The sequence below is a fragment of the Miscanthus floridulus genome, chromosome 17 (genome assembly GCF_019320115.1).
Source record: "Miscanthus floridulus cultivar M001 chromosome 17, ASM1932011v1, whole genome shotgun sequence".
NCBI classification, from domain to species: domain Eukaryota; kingdom Viridiplantae; phylum Streptophyta; class Magnoliopsida; order Poales; family Poaceae; genus Miscanthus; species Miscanthus floridulus.
This window is the reverse complement of record NC_089596.1, coordinates 5,674,990-5,688,475: the sequence shown is the minus strand read 5'-3', so window position 1 is coordinate 5,688,475 and position 13,486 is coordinate 5,674,990. Positions and strand designations below refer to the sequence as shown.

Below are 13,486 nucleotides of genomic sequence, written 5' to 3'. Positions count from 1 at the left end.
CACAAGAAAAATTTCAACAAAGCTCGAATTTAATTTAGATTCAAAAGCTATATATATATATATATATATATATATATATATATATATATATATATATATATATATATATATAACGTTCTCTTTAATAATGTATTTTATCTCATTCTATTTTTGAGTTCTCTTCTACTCTAATTTTTCTCTAATTTATTATTAACAAGTTAATAATTACATATTTAGTGCTAAAAGAGTTCCCGTAACACTGGAGGTGTTACAATCTGTGTCCATCAAACAGTGTACGTACATTCTCCCGCTCCCATCCCTTGGTCTTTGTGCAGAAGCAAATATGACATTTATAAAAAAATAAAGGGAGTATGTATTCTGATGCACATCAAGAGGGCACGTGCCCTTAGGAGAAGAATTTTACTTACCGTTATCGAAAGCACGCATAGCTTCATTTGTGTTGTAGGAGCTCATAGCTTCATTTCGAGGACAAGAGAGCACACCAACACTAACAGCGAAAACAATTGATTTGCACTTAGCCACTTACCATACTTTCTTTACCGCTAATGTAAAAGACTAGCAAAAACAGAGTATTTACACCAATAGTAAATGGATATATACCGAAGATACTCTTTAGCGATTGGAAAAACAGTGAAAATAGGATAGCAAAGTTTTTTGAGGATTTTTCCGTAGCAACTTTGTAGGAGTCTCTAGTATATATTTGCACCGCGAGAGTTATTGTAAAATTCACTTCTAAAACAAGATTACTGTAAAATTCACGTGTTTGACCAGGGTCCCACCCAAAATGGGCGACCTCCGTGGGACCCGCGTGGCCAGTGTCCCAAAGCGTGGCCACCGTTGGAGTCAAACGGACCCGCCAACCCCGCGCTCCGTCGTCTCCCGCCAATTTCTCCCGTCGGAGTCGTCGGACGCCTCACGCCCCTCCCTCCCTGCTCGATCGTGCTCGGATATACAACACGCTTCCGCCATTGTTTCCGCTTCTCGCAGCTGCGTCGCTTCTTTCTATATAGACCTAATAAAAACAAAGATTGCTAGCTCCCCATCCTCCCTCCCTCCACGTACGACAACCTGCCCATTCCCCGATCCGTTACGTTCCCACGCGAGCTAGGCGCCGACGCCGTGCGTGATCTCCGTCCGTGCCGTGCAGCCATGGCCTCGTACCGGGCGCTGCTGCTCCTCCTCCTCGCCGCCGCGCTCGTCGCGGCGCTGGCCGCTGTCGCGTCCGCCGAGGACGCCAAGCCCACCATCCTGACCCCCGTGGCGCAGACCCCGCTGGGGTCCTTCGACGGCGACAAGCCGGCCTTCGACGACGACACCGTCGACGACGACGAGGACGCCGCGCCCGTCGGCGCGCCCAACGGGGCCACCATGACCGAGCCCACCGACGTCCCCGCGCCGCCCAGCGCCGAAGCCAGCAACGCACCCGCCGCGGCTGCGGCGCGCGTCTGCGCCGCTGCCGTGGCGGTCGCCGTGGGAGCCTTCGCCTCCTTCTGAGGACTGGAGATTGATTTCGTTTCGTGCAATGTTTTACATGACCATTTTCTTCGGTTTGATATTTGTAAACACACAGCTAATCGTCTAATCGTATGTGTACCTATTTTTCAGTGAACATATCCAGGTTGTTTATTAGTTTTACTTGCATTACCGAGTTTGAGCTTACAGATTCTTCTCAAGGCAGCACGGTGATGTTGCTTCGCAATCTTTCGACAGATATCATCATGCATTCCAAAATTATTGTCACGAGGTACACTTATCGAATTGCACGGTCAAAATCAGGCGAGGATGGGAGATTTACATTTATTACAGCCACCTTGCATCCATCCCATCCCAGCTGGACAACATACTCCTTTGAGATGTCAAATCCTTTCATCGACTCCTATATGCTTCACATAACCTACAGTACAGCCACAAATTCTAGGAAAAAAAGGTCCTAGACCTAGAGCGTAGTTTCTGGTTTGAAACAATTTTGCCTCCTGTTGCATTTTCGTGTGATTCTTGACTCTCCTGTAGCTGTTCGTGAAACTATTCCTCACTATCTCACAGCTATACCCTACCGTGGATTCAGAATCAGAACAGCACAGCGTGTCGACGAAGCAGATACTCCTGAGCCACTGATTTTCAGTGAACACATCAAAGCAGTAGAACGACGAGCGTTGCTAACATCCACTCTCTATACTGCATCATTTCCATTCTCTCGGTCCGTTAATTTGTGGGCATCCGGTGAGACAGGTTTGCTTACTGAGGAGTGATCGTCAGCTGCTTCCTGAAATTCATAAACAACCGAATAGGGATGAAACTTTTAGTCTTTCCATGGATGCTCAGAAGTCAGATGAACCTTCTTGCGTTTTCATAATGGAAGACACATTGTCAGAAACAACAGCATACCTTTTCTGAGGATAAATTCTGAGCCTTTTCATTTCTACTATGGTTGACTCCACCATTGCTATTAGTTACGATCGGTCCATTTTCATGAGACTCCTGTTTAATATTCATTATCAGTCAATAGGACTTCACCTGCTGAAATAAACCATATAAATGTAACAAAAATAGAGACTACCTGTTGATTTTTTTTGTCTCCAGAAGACGCATCAGAATTTTGTGTTTCATCTAGGAAGCTAGATTCAGAACTTGACTGTTCTGATTGTTTTGCTTGTCCCAGAACCTCTGTTCTCCTTGATTCTTCCTCCTTTAGTTTCCTAAATCTGAACACAAGACAAAAGGCATGCAGAGTTGGAAAAATCAATTTTTATCAACTTACATTTTTTTTCTTCCTGTCAGATGCATCAACCTTATTTTAGAGTAGAAATAATAAGTATAGGTTTCAATTGTAAATAAGCACAACCACAAGCTAAATATGGCACAGAATAAATTAAATACCCATGACACTACAGTGCCAAAATATAAGTGGCAGCATGCATCTGACCCTATGTTCCAGTCAACCGTTGGGTCCCAGAATTATCACCAAACATTGGATTCTGCATCTGTCCATAGTAAATGGAATTTCATTTCATAATATTCTAATCAGACTTATCCCAGTGTGCATTGTTGCAAGGATCCTGGTCCTGGATCCAATAATTCACTGGCCATGAATTTAGTGTTGCAATAGTACAGGCATTACCTTTCACCACGTTGTGGCCCACTTGGTTTCGGCTCTTGGCTGGGCTGGGGTTTACTAAGTTTAGGGAGAGGTTCACTCTGAACAGTAGATTCATTCTTCTGAACAGTAGTCGATTCTTCTCTTGAGAGTTTGTCAATATATTCTTTGACAGGATTTTTTGCACCTCCAAGCTTTTGAAGCCACACTTGTTGTGCAGTACTGAGGATATTATTTGTAAGCCTGCAGGAAAGAGGTAACTTATGAATGCCATAAATAAATATAAAAGATAACAAGAAAACAAAACAGAAAACAAGCGACATTTGGTAAAATTTATCACATAAGTGAATATAAAATTAGAACAGTTACAATTAAAACAGGAAAAAATGTGAAGAATTTATTTTCAATTATAGAGCATGCTATATGCTGGACAAAACTAGTATACCAACCTTTTAGTTGTATGGGTTTATAAGACAATCAATGGCTACATCTACCTTTGAGCTAAAGCAAGTTTTACAGATATTTAGCAGTCAAGCATATTCCGACTTATTAAAGCCAATACTGATAAATATTTTGATTATTTGGAGGAACTATATTAATGGAACCTGCAACTAATCATAATAAATAGAGTGATTCTGATTAAATGGTTGAACTGCATCGATAGTCAGGACTCAGGAAGCAGTCAATATATAAATGTACTCAAGCTTTCAAAGTCAAAAGCAACAGCAAAACACTGGCGGTGTTTTCATTAACCATGGGGAATCGAGCAACGGCTCACAGGTCATGTGAGTCTCCCTCCCTCCCTCCCTCTGTCTTCTCTCTTCTAAAGGGATGGGTACTCTCCTCCCATAAGGTAAAGCCAAGGGGTCATCTTCTCCCCCGAGTTCGAGTTTTGTGTACATACATAGCAATTGGGATATAGCAGGCCCAGCTCAATCAGTAATGCCACCGCAGCACAAGGGTATGCAGTACTGGGACTCTGGATCATTTAAGTAAAATCGAAGTTCAATTTGTAAAACACACTTACCAGTACAGACCTAGTCCAGAAGGCACTGAAAGAGCAAAATAACCAATTAGCAATGGTAAGAACTTTGTTACAGCCTGAGCACCTTGTTGGCTAGGATCATTGCTCTACAAAACAATAACATGCCAAACAGCATGTTAGGGACTTCAAAATAGCAGAAGTTGGGCTACTGATGTATACTTGTGTCAGGCATAAAAAAAAGAGAGTAAGCCCTCAATATTGAAGCTTTCTCAATTCCCCAATTCTTTTTCTTGAATAATGAGAATTGAAAATTTTGGAAAAAATTACTACAATACTGATCTTTAATAGTGTGTTCAATTTGAGGTGTGTCTATCATGGGTTCATAGGTTATTCTACAAATTTTGCTGGGATCACATGTCCTTATTTTACACTAATCTGTCAGGGTGGCCGGGTGGGTGGGTAACAGATCTACCAATTCCACTCCTCAAACCAAACAAGTAGGTCAGATAATCAGATTCAGAGCTAGGATTGGACGATCCATCATCATGTGGGTTGACCTACCTAAGAACTGACACTTCATAGACTTGAAGCGAACTGACAAAAGAAAGCTATCTGACCTACCTAAGAATCATGTGGGTTGAACTGAAGTCTTTAAGCCAATTCATATATCTTATATGGTTATTCATTAGCAGGTACGCTAAGGAACATTGCTCCTAGTCTTTATCATGTAACCATTATTCATTAGTTCGGACACATGATCAAGACAGTTACAATGCTGAATCACTCCAAAGTAGGTGATCGGAATACACGTAATCAATTTTTAGAACCACGACAAATAGATATAATTCAATCAGAAAACAAAATTTCCATGCAAATATTGAAGACCGAGATGCATGTGCTCCTAAAGTAGAATAGTACCTTAGTGAATAAACATGTTCAAAAGTTGCTAAAACTAACCTGTGGTGGCTGCATTACTTGAGTAGATATGTATTGTGACATGACAAGAAGAACTGGTAACACAAGGTATGCCAAACTGTCCGACCAGCCAAGAGGTGGATGACCATCCTACAATATCAGCAATTATAGTGATGTCACAGATATAAAACAGACCCCATATTCTCCAGAAGTGCCGATCACCATTTTGAAACAGTCCTATCTAAATAAATACTTATATAGATCACCATAAGGCGTAAAGCAGCATTAACAGGCAAATTTCCAGGGTAGCAGAACTGCAGAACCTTAAATGTGCTTACTTTACAAAGTCACCGTTTTAAAGCATCTACAGATTTCAAACAGGCACTAAAATCATGTTCAACCACAGTTTACTAACTTCAACATCAGCAAATAAAACCAAATTTGAACAAATCAACCAGACCTCAATTCCCTAGTCAAGATGAAAATTCGCCCATCCTAGGGTAATAAAACTCAATTGTTGTAAATCCTTCCAATATTTATGGAAAACACAATAGTGTTCAAACAGAGGATGCAATGATGTGTCACGCAATGTGCGCACAGGAAACTGAAACTGGACTAGTGAATTTTAGTTGTCATGAACTTCACTGCAGAACAGATCAATCTCGATGGAGGTAAATAATTGAGCATCACAGAAAATTCAATGTGATCCTTATCAATGTAAACTGCATGTAAAGTCAATGGAGCTCCAATAATTTAGTTGCACTACGCTGCTAAGTACAAACAAACTTAAAAAAATATAAACTGAATATGTAAGTCAATGGAGCTCCAATAGTTCTGTTTCTGTGTACAAGGTAACAAATCCTATGGTACGGAACATCAACTTATTCATGATCAGTGCTTACAGTAAAAGGAAAAAGCCAGGATATTCCCTGGCCATTTTGTCGAGCAGCAATTGTTGTAGGACCAGCCAAAGAAGGTATCCAAAAAAAACCTTCAGTCAGAAGTCCCTTTTTAATGAAGACACATACACATCAGGCAGAGAAAATGTAAACTGTTCAACAAAGAAGAATTGACAGTGACAGAATAGACGTTTCAGCATATCAACCTCATTAGCTACATTTGAGAGAGCTCTGTATAGACCAATCCAAACTGGTATTGTCACAAGGGTAGGCAAGCATCCTATTGAAGGAAAATGCCAAAGGAAGTATATGTGAATAACTAACAGAAGGATGTATACAAAACAGAAAAGGTAACAATAGACAGTAAAAGTCTGAACCAAAATGACAAGACTTTCTATTAAGACTTGCTATCCATGAGGATTGAGGAGCATCCACTGATAGGAAAAACATCAATCATGGTAAATCAGAGCTAACCTGCAACTGGGTTAACACCAGATAACTTGTATAAGCGAGCAGTTTCAAGTTGTATCCTTTCCTGGTAGAGCAAATAAATGATTTACAAACTCGAAGTTGTAACCAAAATCCATTTTTGTGGTCTAAAATGTACTTTATAACACCACTGCACTCTACGACAATTCTTAAGTGAGAGCCCTTCCAAGAAAGGTGAGATTTTGGAAGTAGAGTAGTCCATTTTAAATAGGGCTTGAATAAAATGTGCACTTTGCTATACCCCATGGGCAAAATTACCCCTGTTAGATTGATGTTATAATGGACTTCGAGATAAGCTATCAATACATCAAGATCTAATCACAACGCTTTCTTAAAAACATTGTAACAGCTTCGTGAGGAGAAAAACCGAGTAAAACGAGAAAAGTAGACCTTCCACTTGATAAGGACCTCAAATTACAGTGAAATAATATTTCAAGTACTGGTGATAAACTGACTGTAAGGTTTATCCTTACTGCCATACAGTGAACATTGAAGGATACAATGTAAGAACATGCGAAGTGGTCTGACATAAGAACATGTGCAGCGATCCAATATATATTATTTTATAGATCAATGGCTGTCCTCGGAAGAGATTGCTGCTGCTGCAGCAGCAACCACTCAGAACCACCTAAAGCTGCTAGACACTGCTCAATGCAGCAACAGCTGCAGCCACTGTGGAAAAATCACAACTGAGCATAGCCAACATGTAAAATATAATCACCTGATCACCAGCATATCGTTCTTGAATGGCCTTCACTTGAGGTTGCAGTGACCTCATTGCGAGTGCAGACTCAACCTATAAAAAAACAACATAACGTGCTATTTTCAATACTGGATTCAAAATGAAGATATAAAGCACATGCGCTGCTTATAGCAGCAAGCAGTAAATCTGCAAAACTTGAAGGCACATCTAAGCAATGTCCAGAAAATTGAAAAATTCAGTTGCAAAGATCTTTGCAGGAAAAATGAAATCTTCACATTTCAAAACAAGTGTTGCAAGACATGGTGATACTAAGAAACCATAAATGTAACAGTAATACCCTACTCAAATGTTAATGACATGGAACTTGTTAAAGTAATTCTCTTTTGCATCCTTCAAAGAAACAACCAGTAATTGCTGCCAACCAAAACACTTGTGTAAAAGGACGGCAACTAATGCCTAGTCAGGTGGTATGTACACAATTTTCAGAAAGGTAAAAACAACTAAACAATAGGTTTTTGAAAGGAGAATATTTCAGCTGGTTGGAACTTGCAAGTGTATGGCTTTAATTTTATAGCATTTATCAGTAGTGGGTAACGCTTGAATGCCGAACTTAATCCATATAAGGCCCAGTCTTATTAATTGTCTGACTCAGAGAGCAGGCAATTCAACTCCCAAGGAAAACCATGTGTTTCACATTTCTCTACCCACAGTTCCAGCATTAAAGTTTCTGCCAGAAAGAACCAATACAAAGTATGAACTCATTCATTAACTACTTGATCAAATGAGGTCTAGAAAGGCACCATTTTCTAGGATATCTTTGAAGATAACCGAGTAAGCAGAAGAAAGAAAATACTGACACAAGGCCAAATATGCAGGACACATGTATAATCAAATATCGATAAATATCTCGATAAAATTTGCTGAGCTGCAGTTGAGCAGAAGTACACCGATAAGAGCAACCATGCCCAGGAAAACAGTATCCCTTCACTATTGAACTTTGAATAGCCTTTATGGCAACCTACATTCAACTACATAACAATGCATCCTGACTGTAGATTCTCCGAGTGGTCGAGTTTCTTTTCTTTTCTTTCTTTTTTTGGGTGGGTGGGGGGGGGGGGGGGGGGGGGGGGGGTATCCTGACTGTAGAAGCATAGCATAGAGACTCACCTGCTTCTTTGTTAGAGGAAATGTAGCTGCCTTAACAAGAACAGTGAGGAGAATGATTGCAAAGCCATATGAATAAGGAACATGGAGAGCTGATAGACCATCTTTCAGAACCTGCCAATGGGGAAATGTGTAGAAAGTGTGACACAAACTCTATAAAAATATCAGAAGAAGGCACAGACGGAGAATAAGCATATGTCTATATGCACATAATGGAAAAATATATTATAATAATTATCAATAAGTTCATAATATAACTACTAGAGGGATCACTTATACAGTTATATGATCATATGCACAAACATGAAGGAAAATGGGACACAAATACTGATTCTCTCTTCATCTTCTTTCTAGACAGTAGCTACAAGTACTATCTAATTAGGATTTGAAAAGGTCAAATTGACTAAGCTTGAAGCATGGATGTTAGGGGAAGTTTTTTTTTATTATTTTTGAAAAGTCAAACAAGTTGGTTCTTATAAATCCCTGGAGGCTCTCAAGGACTGCAGCAATTACTAATATCAGTATCAACACTGTCTGCAGGAGTGCAGGTCTAAATCAGAGTCATTGAAATAATGATGTCAGTGTATCTTCATAGCAAAATATATAGGTAGGAGTTTGAACAACCATTGGAATAGCAAACCTTGGCTTCATAGCTAAACAAAAAAATTAATCGAAATCTGAACCAGGAAATATACTGATAAGTCATCCGTGAAGATATTGCCTAGTGGCATGGCATGCATACTATTGCGGAGTTGTTGGCGGCCTAGGTGTCTAAACCTGCAACCAAATACCACCTAAGGGTCGGTACTCTCCACAACATCCCACGATTTTTATTAGAAAAATGATAGCACTGGTAATCGCAGTGCCTGAAGTGGGTGTTGAGAAAATAATTGCGGTGCCTCAAGTGGGTGTTCAGAAAAGCTAGTCCAGAGAATACCAGGGCCACATTAAATATTTCGGAGCACGTTCAGAAAGCATAAACGCACCTTCCCAACAACAAGAGTAGAATACCTTAGCTAGATTCTGCAGGCAACGCACAATGTAAGCAAGTTCTTAGTAGTAGATTCCAGCTAACACTCGTACTGTCGTCGTGCCATAGCATTTTGAGCGCAAAAATGGGGTGGGTGCCACCGTCACCTCACAGTCACAGTTACCCAAAATCCCAAAACAAAAATTCAAAAACGAAAAACAAAATAGAGGAGACGCGTCCGCACACGGCACGGGGAAGCAGCAGCGACTCACGCAACCGCGGCATAAACCCGCGAGTCAATTGCAGCTGAAACCGAGGCACGGAACCGCATCGCACGCGAAGCGGCAGAGAACGCACCTTGAGCACGGTCTCCATGGAGTTGGTGATGCCGGAGAGCCAGTCCCCGGCGGCCTCCTTGGTCCCGCCGTCCGCGGCCGCCGCGACGGGCTCCGCGGAGACGGCGGCGTCCGCGACGGTGTAGAGGAATGCCTCGACGCGGCCGAGCAGGTCGCCGGCGTCGGCGGGGCCGAGCGCGGCGACCGGGCGGAGGCGGGGGCGGTGGGAGCGGGAGCGGAGGACGGGCCGAGCGGAGAAGCCCCGCGGCGAGGGCAGGAGCAAGGCTAGGGTTTGGGGGCAGCCCGGGAGGTGGAGGTGGAGGTGGGAGGGCGCGGCCATTGGAGTTGGAGAGGGGGACGCACGCGGGCGGCGAGGCGGTAGTGGTCGGAGGGGTAGGAGGAGCCTAGGAGGCGGTAGGCCGGCCCGGCCACAGCGAGAGCGAGCGAGTGGCGAGTCCAACTGCAAGTGGACGGGCACGACACGACACGGAGGCACCGAGGCAGAGGCGCAGAGCAAAGCGACGACGAATTTGTAGCAGGACTGTAGACTACTCCAGCAGCAGTGTTTCGATACGGAAGGCAACGCAGTTCACGCGTGCCTTGGCGCGGATACGCACGTGGGCCGGTGGTGGTCGCCTGGTGGAGCGCGTCGGGGGCGTGGGCCCCGCGGTTGACGGGTGGGCCTGGTCAGCCTAAGGTGGGCCTTCCCGTCTATATGGATGGATGAATTGGACTGTAAGCACGTATGATAATTGAGATATTGGGCCGCTCGTCATGGTGCCGAGTGGGCCCAGGCGCCCAGCGAGCGATCTAGCCAGGTACGGTACGGACGGATAGTAAGGGATGTTTTGGTCTTTTCTTCAGTGTATTAACTATTTTTTGAGTATTATAAAATGATGTTTGAGTGAAGGCGAGTTATTAGCAATAGAAAAACAGAATAAGATGGGTCTGGTCTGTTGTGTTAGCGTATTTCAGCTTCTCTTATTCGACTAATGGGATCCAGGGTGAAGACAATTGTAAGGCTTTGTTTATCTGAAAATGATCAATTAATGAATTATTTTTTGAAGGAAAAAAACTGTATAGATGTATAGTATTTCGGAAACCCTCCTCATAGGGCGTCCATCCTAATGGACGGACCCCCACTCGCCCACGCAGCCCCCGCCCGCGAGCAGAACCCCGTCTGAAAGGTCCTAATATGGCTAGAGGGGGGTGAATAGCCTATTTAAAAATCTACAAATCAACTAGAGCAATTTGATTAGTATGACAAATAGCGTAATGCAAACTTGCTCTAGCTCTACAAGGGTTGCAAGCCACCTATCCAACAATTCTAGTTGCAATGATTACTTAGGCACATAAACTTGCTATGTAATTACTCACTAAGAGCTCTCAATCTTGCTACTCTAAAGAGCTCAACTAGATGAATGTAAATAATAAAGCAAGCTCTCAATTCTAATTACACTAAAGAGCTTGTATCAACTAGTTTGCAAGAATGTAAATAAGTGAGTATGGTGATTATACCAACGTGTAGGGGATGAACCAATCACAAGATGAATATATAGCCAATCACCGGGAGAATGCCAAAGACAAGAGACAATCGATTTTCTCCCGAGGTTCACGTGCTTGTCAACACGCTACGTCCCCGTTGTGTCGACCAACACTTGGTGGTTCGGCGGCTAAGAGGTGTTTCACAAACCTCGTCCACACAATTGGACACCGCAAGAACCGACCCACAAGTGAGGTAACTCAATGACACGAGCAATTTACTAGAGTTACCTTTCGGCGCTCCGCCGGGGAAGGTACAACTCCCCTCACAATCATCGGAGACGGCCACGAACAATCACCAACTCGTGCCGATCCTCCACCGCTACACCGAGCCGTCTAGGTGGTGGCAACCACCAAGAGTAACAAGCGAAATCCGCAGCGCAACATGAATATCAAGTGCCTCTAGATGCAATCACTCAAGCAATGCACTTGGATTCTCTCCCAATCTCACAAAGATGATGAATCAATGATGGAGATGAGTGGGAGGACTTTTGCTAAGCTCACAAGGTTGCTATGTTAATGAAAATGTACAAGTCTGCCCCCTTGAGCCGGCCATGGGGCTATAAATAGAGCCCCAATCAAATAGAGTCGTTATACCCCTTCACTGGGCAAAACGCGCTCTGACCGGACGCTCCGGTCATACTGACCGGACCCTGGACTCAGCGTCCGGTCCACTGATTCATGCCACGTGTCACTAGCTTCAAACGTTGTTCGTCAGATTTCAACGGCTACGAAGCTGACCGGACGCTCCGGTAAAACTGACCGGACGCTGAAGCCCCAGCGTCCGGTCGTTTTCCAGTAAGCTCCCCGAGGCGTATTTCTTCGACCGAACGCGTCCGGTCCACCTTGACCAGACACAGACCAGCGTCCGGTGCTCAACCCTAGCCACTATGCCGTCTGACAGCTCGACCGGACGCAGTCTTTCAGCGTCCGGTCGCTGAGTGACCTAGCGTCCGGTCAGTAGACCGACGCCAGCATCATTTCAACCAACTCCATTCCAACTCTAACTTCTTCACCCTTGTTCAAATGTGCCAACCACCAAGAATTTGCATTCGGCGTAATAGAAAATAGACATTCCATTTTCCCGAAAAGCGCCGAGAGGGACCCAAACCCATCTCAACCCTGCAAACACCACCTCCTTTGTAAATGTGCCAACACCACCAAGTGTATCACCTTGTGCACAAGTGTTAGCATATTTTCACAAACATTGTCAAGGGTGTTAGCACTCCACTAGATCCTAAATGCATATGCAATGGGTTAGAGCATCTAGTGGCACTTTGATAACCGCATTCCGATACGAGTTTCACCCCTCTTAATAGTACGGCTATCAATCCTAAATGTGATCACACTCTCTAAGTGTCTTGATCACCAAAACAAAATAGCTCCTATGGTTTATACCTTTGCCTTGAGCTTTTTGTTTTTCTCTTTCTTCTTTCCAAGTCCAAGTACTTGATCATCATCATGGTATCATCATCATCATGCTATGATCTTCATTTGCTTCATAACTTGGAGTGTGCTACCTATCTCATGATCACTTGATAAACTAGGTTAGCACTTAGGGTTTCATCAATTTACCAAAACCAAACTAGAGCTTTCACCGTCCTCGCCCGCACCGCCCCGCTCGTGCCCCCACCGCCCGTCCGCGCCGCGCTTGGCGAGCCCGACACGCTAGGCGCTCGCTAACTCGCTCCTGGGCTCGCGCCTTCCGTCGTGGGCGTGCTTCATCCGCCTACTCCTGCCTCTGCCGAGGTCCGTGCCACCGACGAGCTCCACACCGTCGACCTCCACGCCACTTCGCGGCTTCGAGCACCGTGCCGGCGTCGAGCTCCACGTCGATAAGCCTCCATTCGTCCAAGCAGCAAACAGATGCTACGCTGAAAGCGTATGTTGCAATTGTATGTTTCAAGTATTTTCAGATGTTTCTGAGACATGTTGCAAGTGTTGTATATCGATGTTGCAAAAGTAGATCGGGATGTTGCACATGCTGTAATGGCTATACACATATGTTTCAAGTGTATGTTCCAAATGTTTCATCTATTCCAGATGAATGTTGCGAGTGTTTTGTCTAGATGTTGCAAAAGTAGTCTAGATGTTGCATATACATGCATGTTACAAGCATATGTTTTAAATGTTTGTAGGTGTTTCATATGTATGTTTGCAAGTGTTTTATCTGGATGTTGCATATGTTTGCAATGGTTCTCAAATGTTTTTCGGGCGTTTTCGCAAGTGTTTCAGACGCTTGTTTCAAGTGTTTCATCTGTCTTCTTTTGTATGTTGCAACTGTTGCATATGTTTGTAATGTTTTTCAAATGTTTTTCAGGCGTTTTCGCAAGTGTTTCAGACGCTTGTTTCAAGTGTTTCATCTATCTTCTTTTGTATGTTGTAACTGT

At 43.4% G+C, this 13,486-nt stretch overlaps 2 protein-coding genes across 5 annotated transcripts; one reads left to right on the top strand and one right to left on the bottom strand.

Annotated features, from left to right (window-relative positions):
- Positions 1-966: 966 nt before the first annotated feature.
- Positions 967-1,666, top strand: LOC136516603 (uncharacterized). Its single transcript, XM_066510045.1, has one exon. The coding sequence runs from the start codon at positions 1,150-1,152 to the stop codon at positions 1,492-1,494; it is 345 nt and encodes a 114-aa protein (XP_066366142.1). The 5' UTR covers positions 967-1,149; the 3' UTR covers positions 1,495-1,666.
- Positions 1,667-1,719: 53 nt separating this feature from the next.
- Positions 1,720-10,067, bottom strand: LOC136516602 (ALBINO3-like protein 1, chloroplastic). Of its 4 annotated transcripts, XM_066510040.1 has the most exons (12): positions 9,577-10,065; positions 8,253-8,363; positions 7,104-7,178; positions 6,368-6,428; positions 6,100-6,173; positions 5,897-6,001; positions 5,037-5,144; positions 4,122-4,225; positions 3,119-3,337; positions 2,558-2,702; positions 2,386-2,478; positions 1,720-2,263 (listed from the first exon to the last, which is right to left on the bottom strand). In XM_066510040.1, the coding sequence occupies exons 1-12, from the start codon at positions 9,892-9,894 to the stop codon at positions 2,171-2,173; spliced, it is 1,506 nt and encodes a 501-aa protein (XP_066366137.1). In that variant the 5' UTR covers positions 9,895-10,065; the 3' UTR covers positions 1,720-2,170. The 4 variants fall into 4 exon arrangements, with proteins under 4 accessions (XP_066366137.1, XP_066366139.1, XP_066366140.1 ...); XM_066510042.1 differs by lacking the exon at positions 5,897-6,001; XM_066510044.1 differs by lacking the exons at positions 1,720-2,263; positions 2,386-2,478 and having other exon boundaries at positions 2,565-2,981; positions 9,577-10,067.
- Positions 10,068-13,486: the final 3,419 nt, after the last annotated feature.

Excerpts from the sequence above, each read along its gene's own strand:
- LOC136516603 (XM_066510045.1), top strand. The coding sequence starts at position 1,150 with ATGGCCTCGTACCGGGCGCTGCTGCTCCTCCTCCTCGCCGCCGCGCTC.
- LOC136516602 (XM_066510040.1), bottom strand. The coding sequence starts at position 9,894 with ATGGCCGCGCCCTCCCACCTCCACCTCCACCTCCCGGGCTGCCCCCAA. Across the intron at positions 6,002-6,099 it reads TCTCAAATGTAGCTAATGAG|GGACTTCTGACTGAAGGTTT; the intron begins GTTGATATGCTG and ends TTCATTAAAAAG. Across the intron at positions 2,264-2,385 it reads AGAATTTATCCTCAGAAAAG|GAAGCAGCTGACGATCACTC; the intron begins GTATGCTGTTGT and ends TATGAATTTCAG.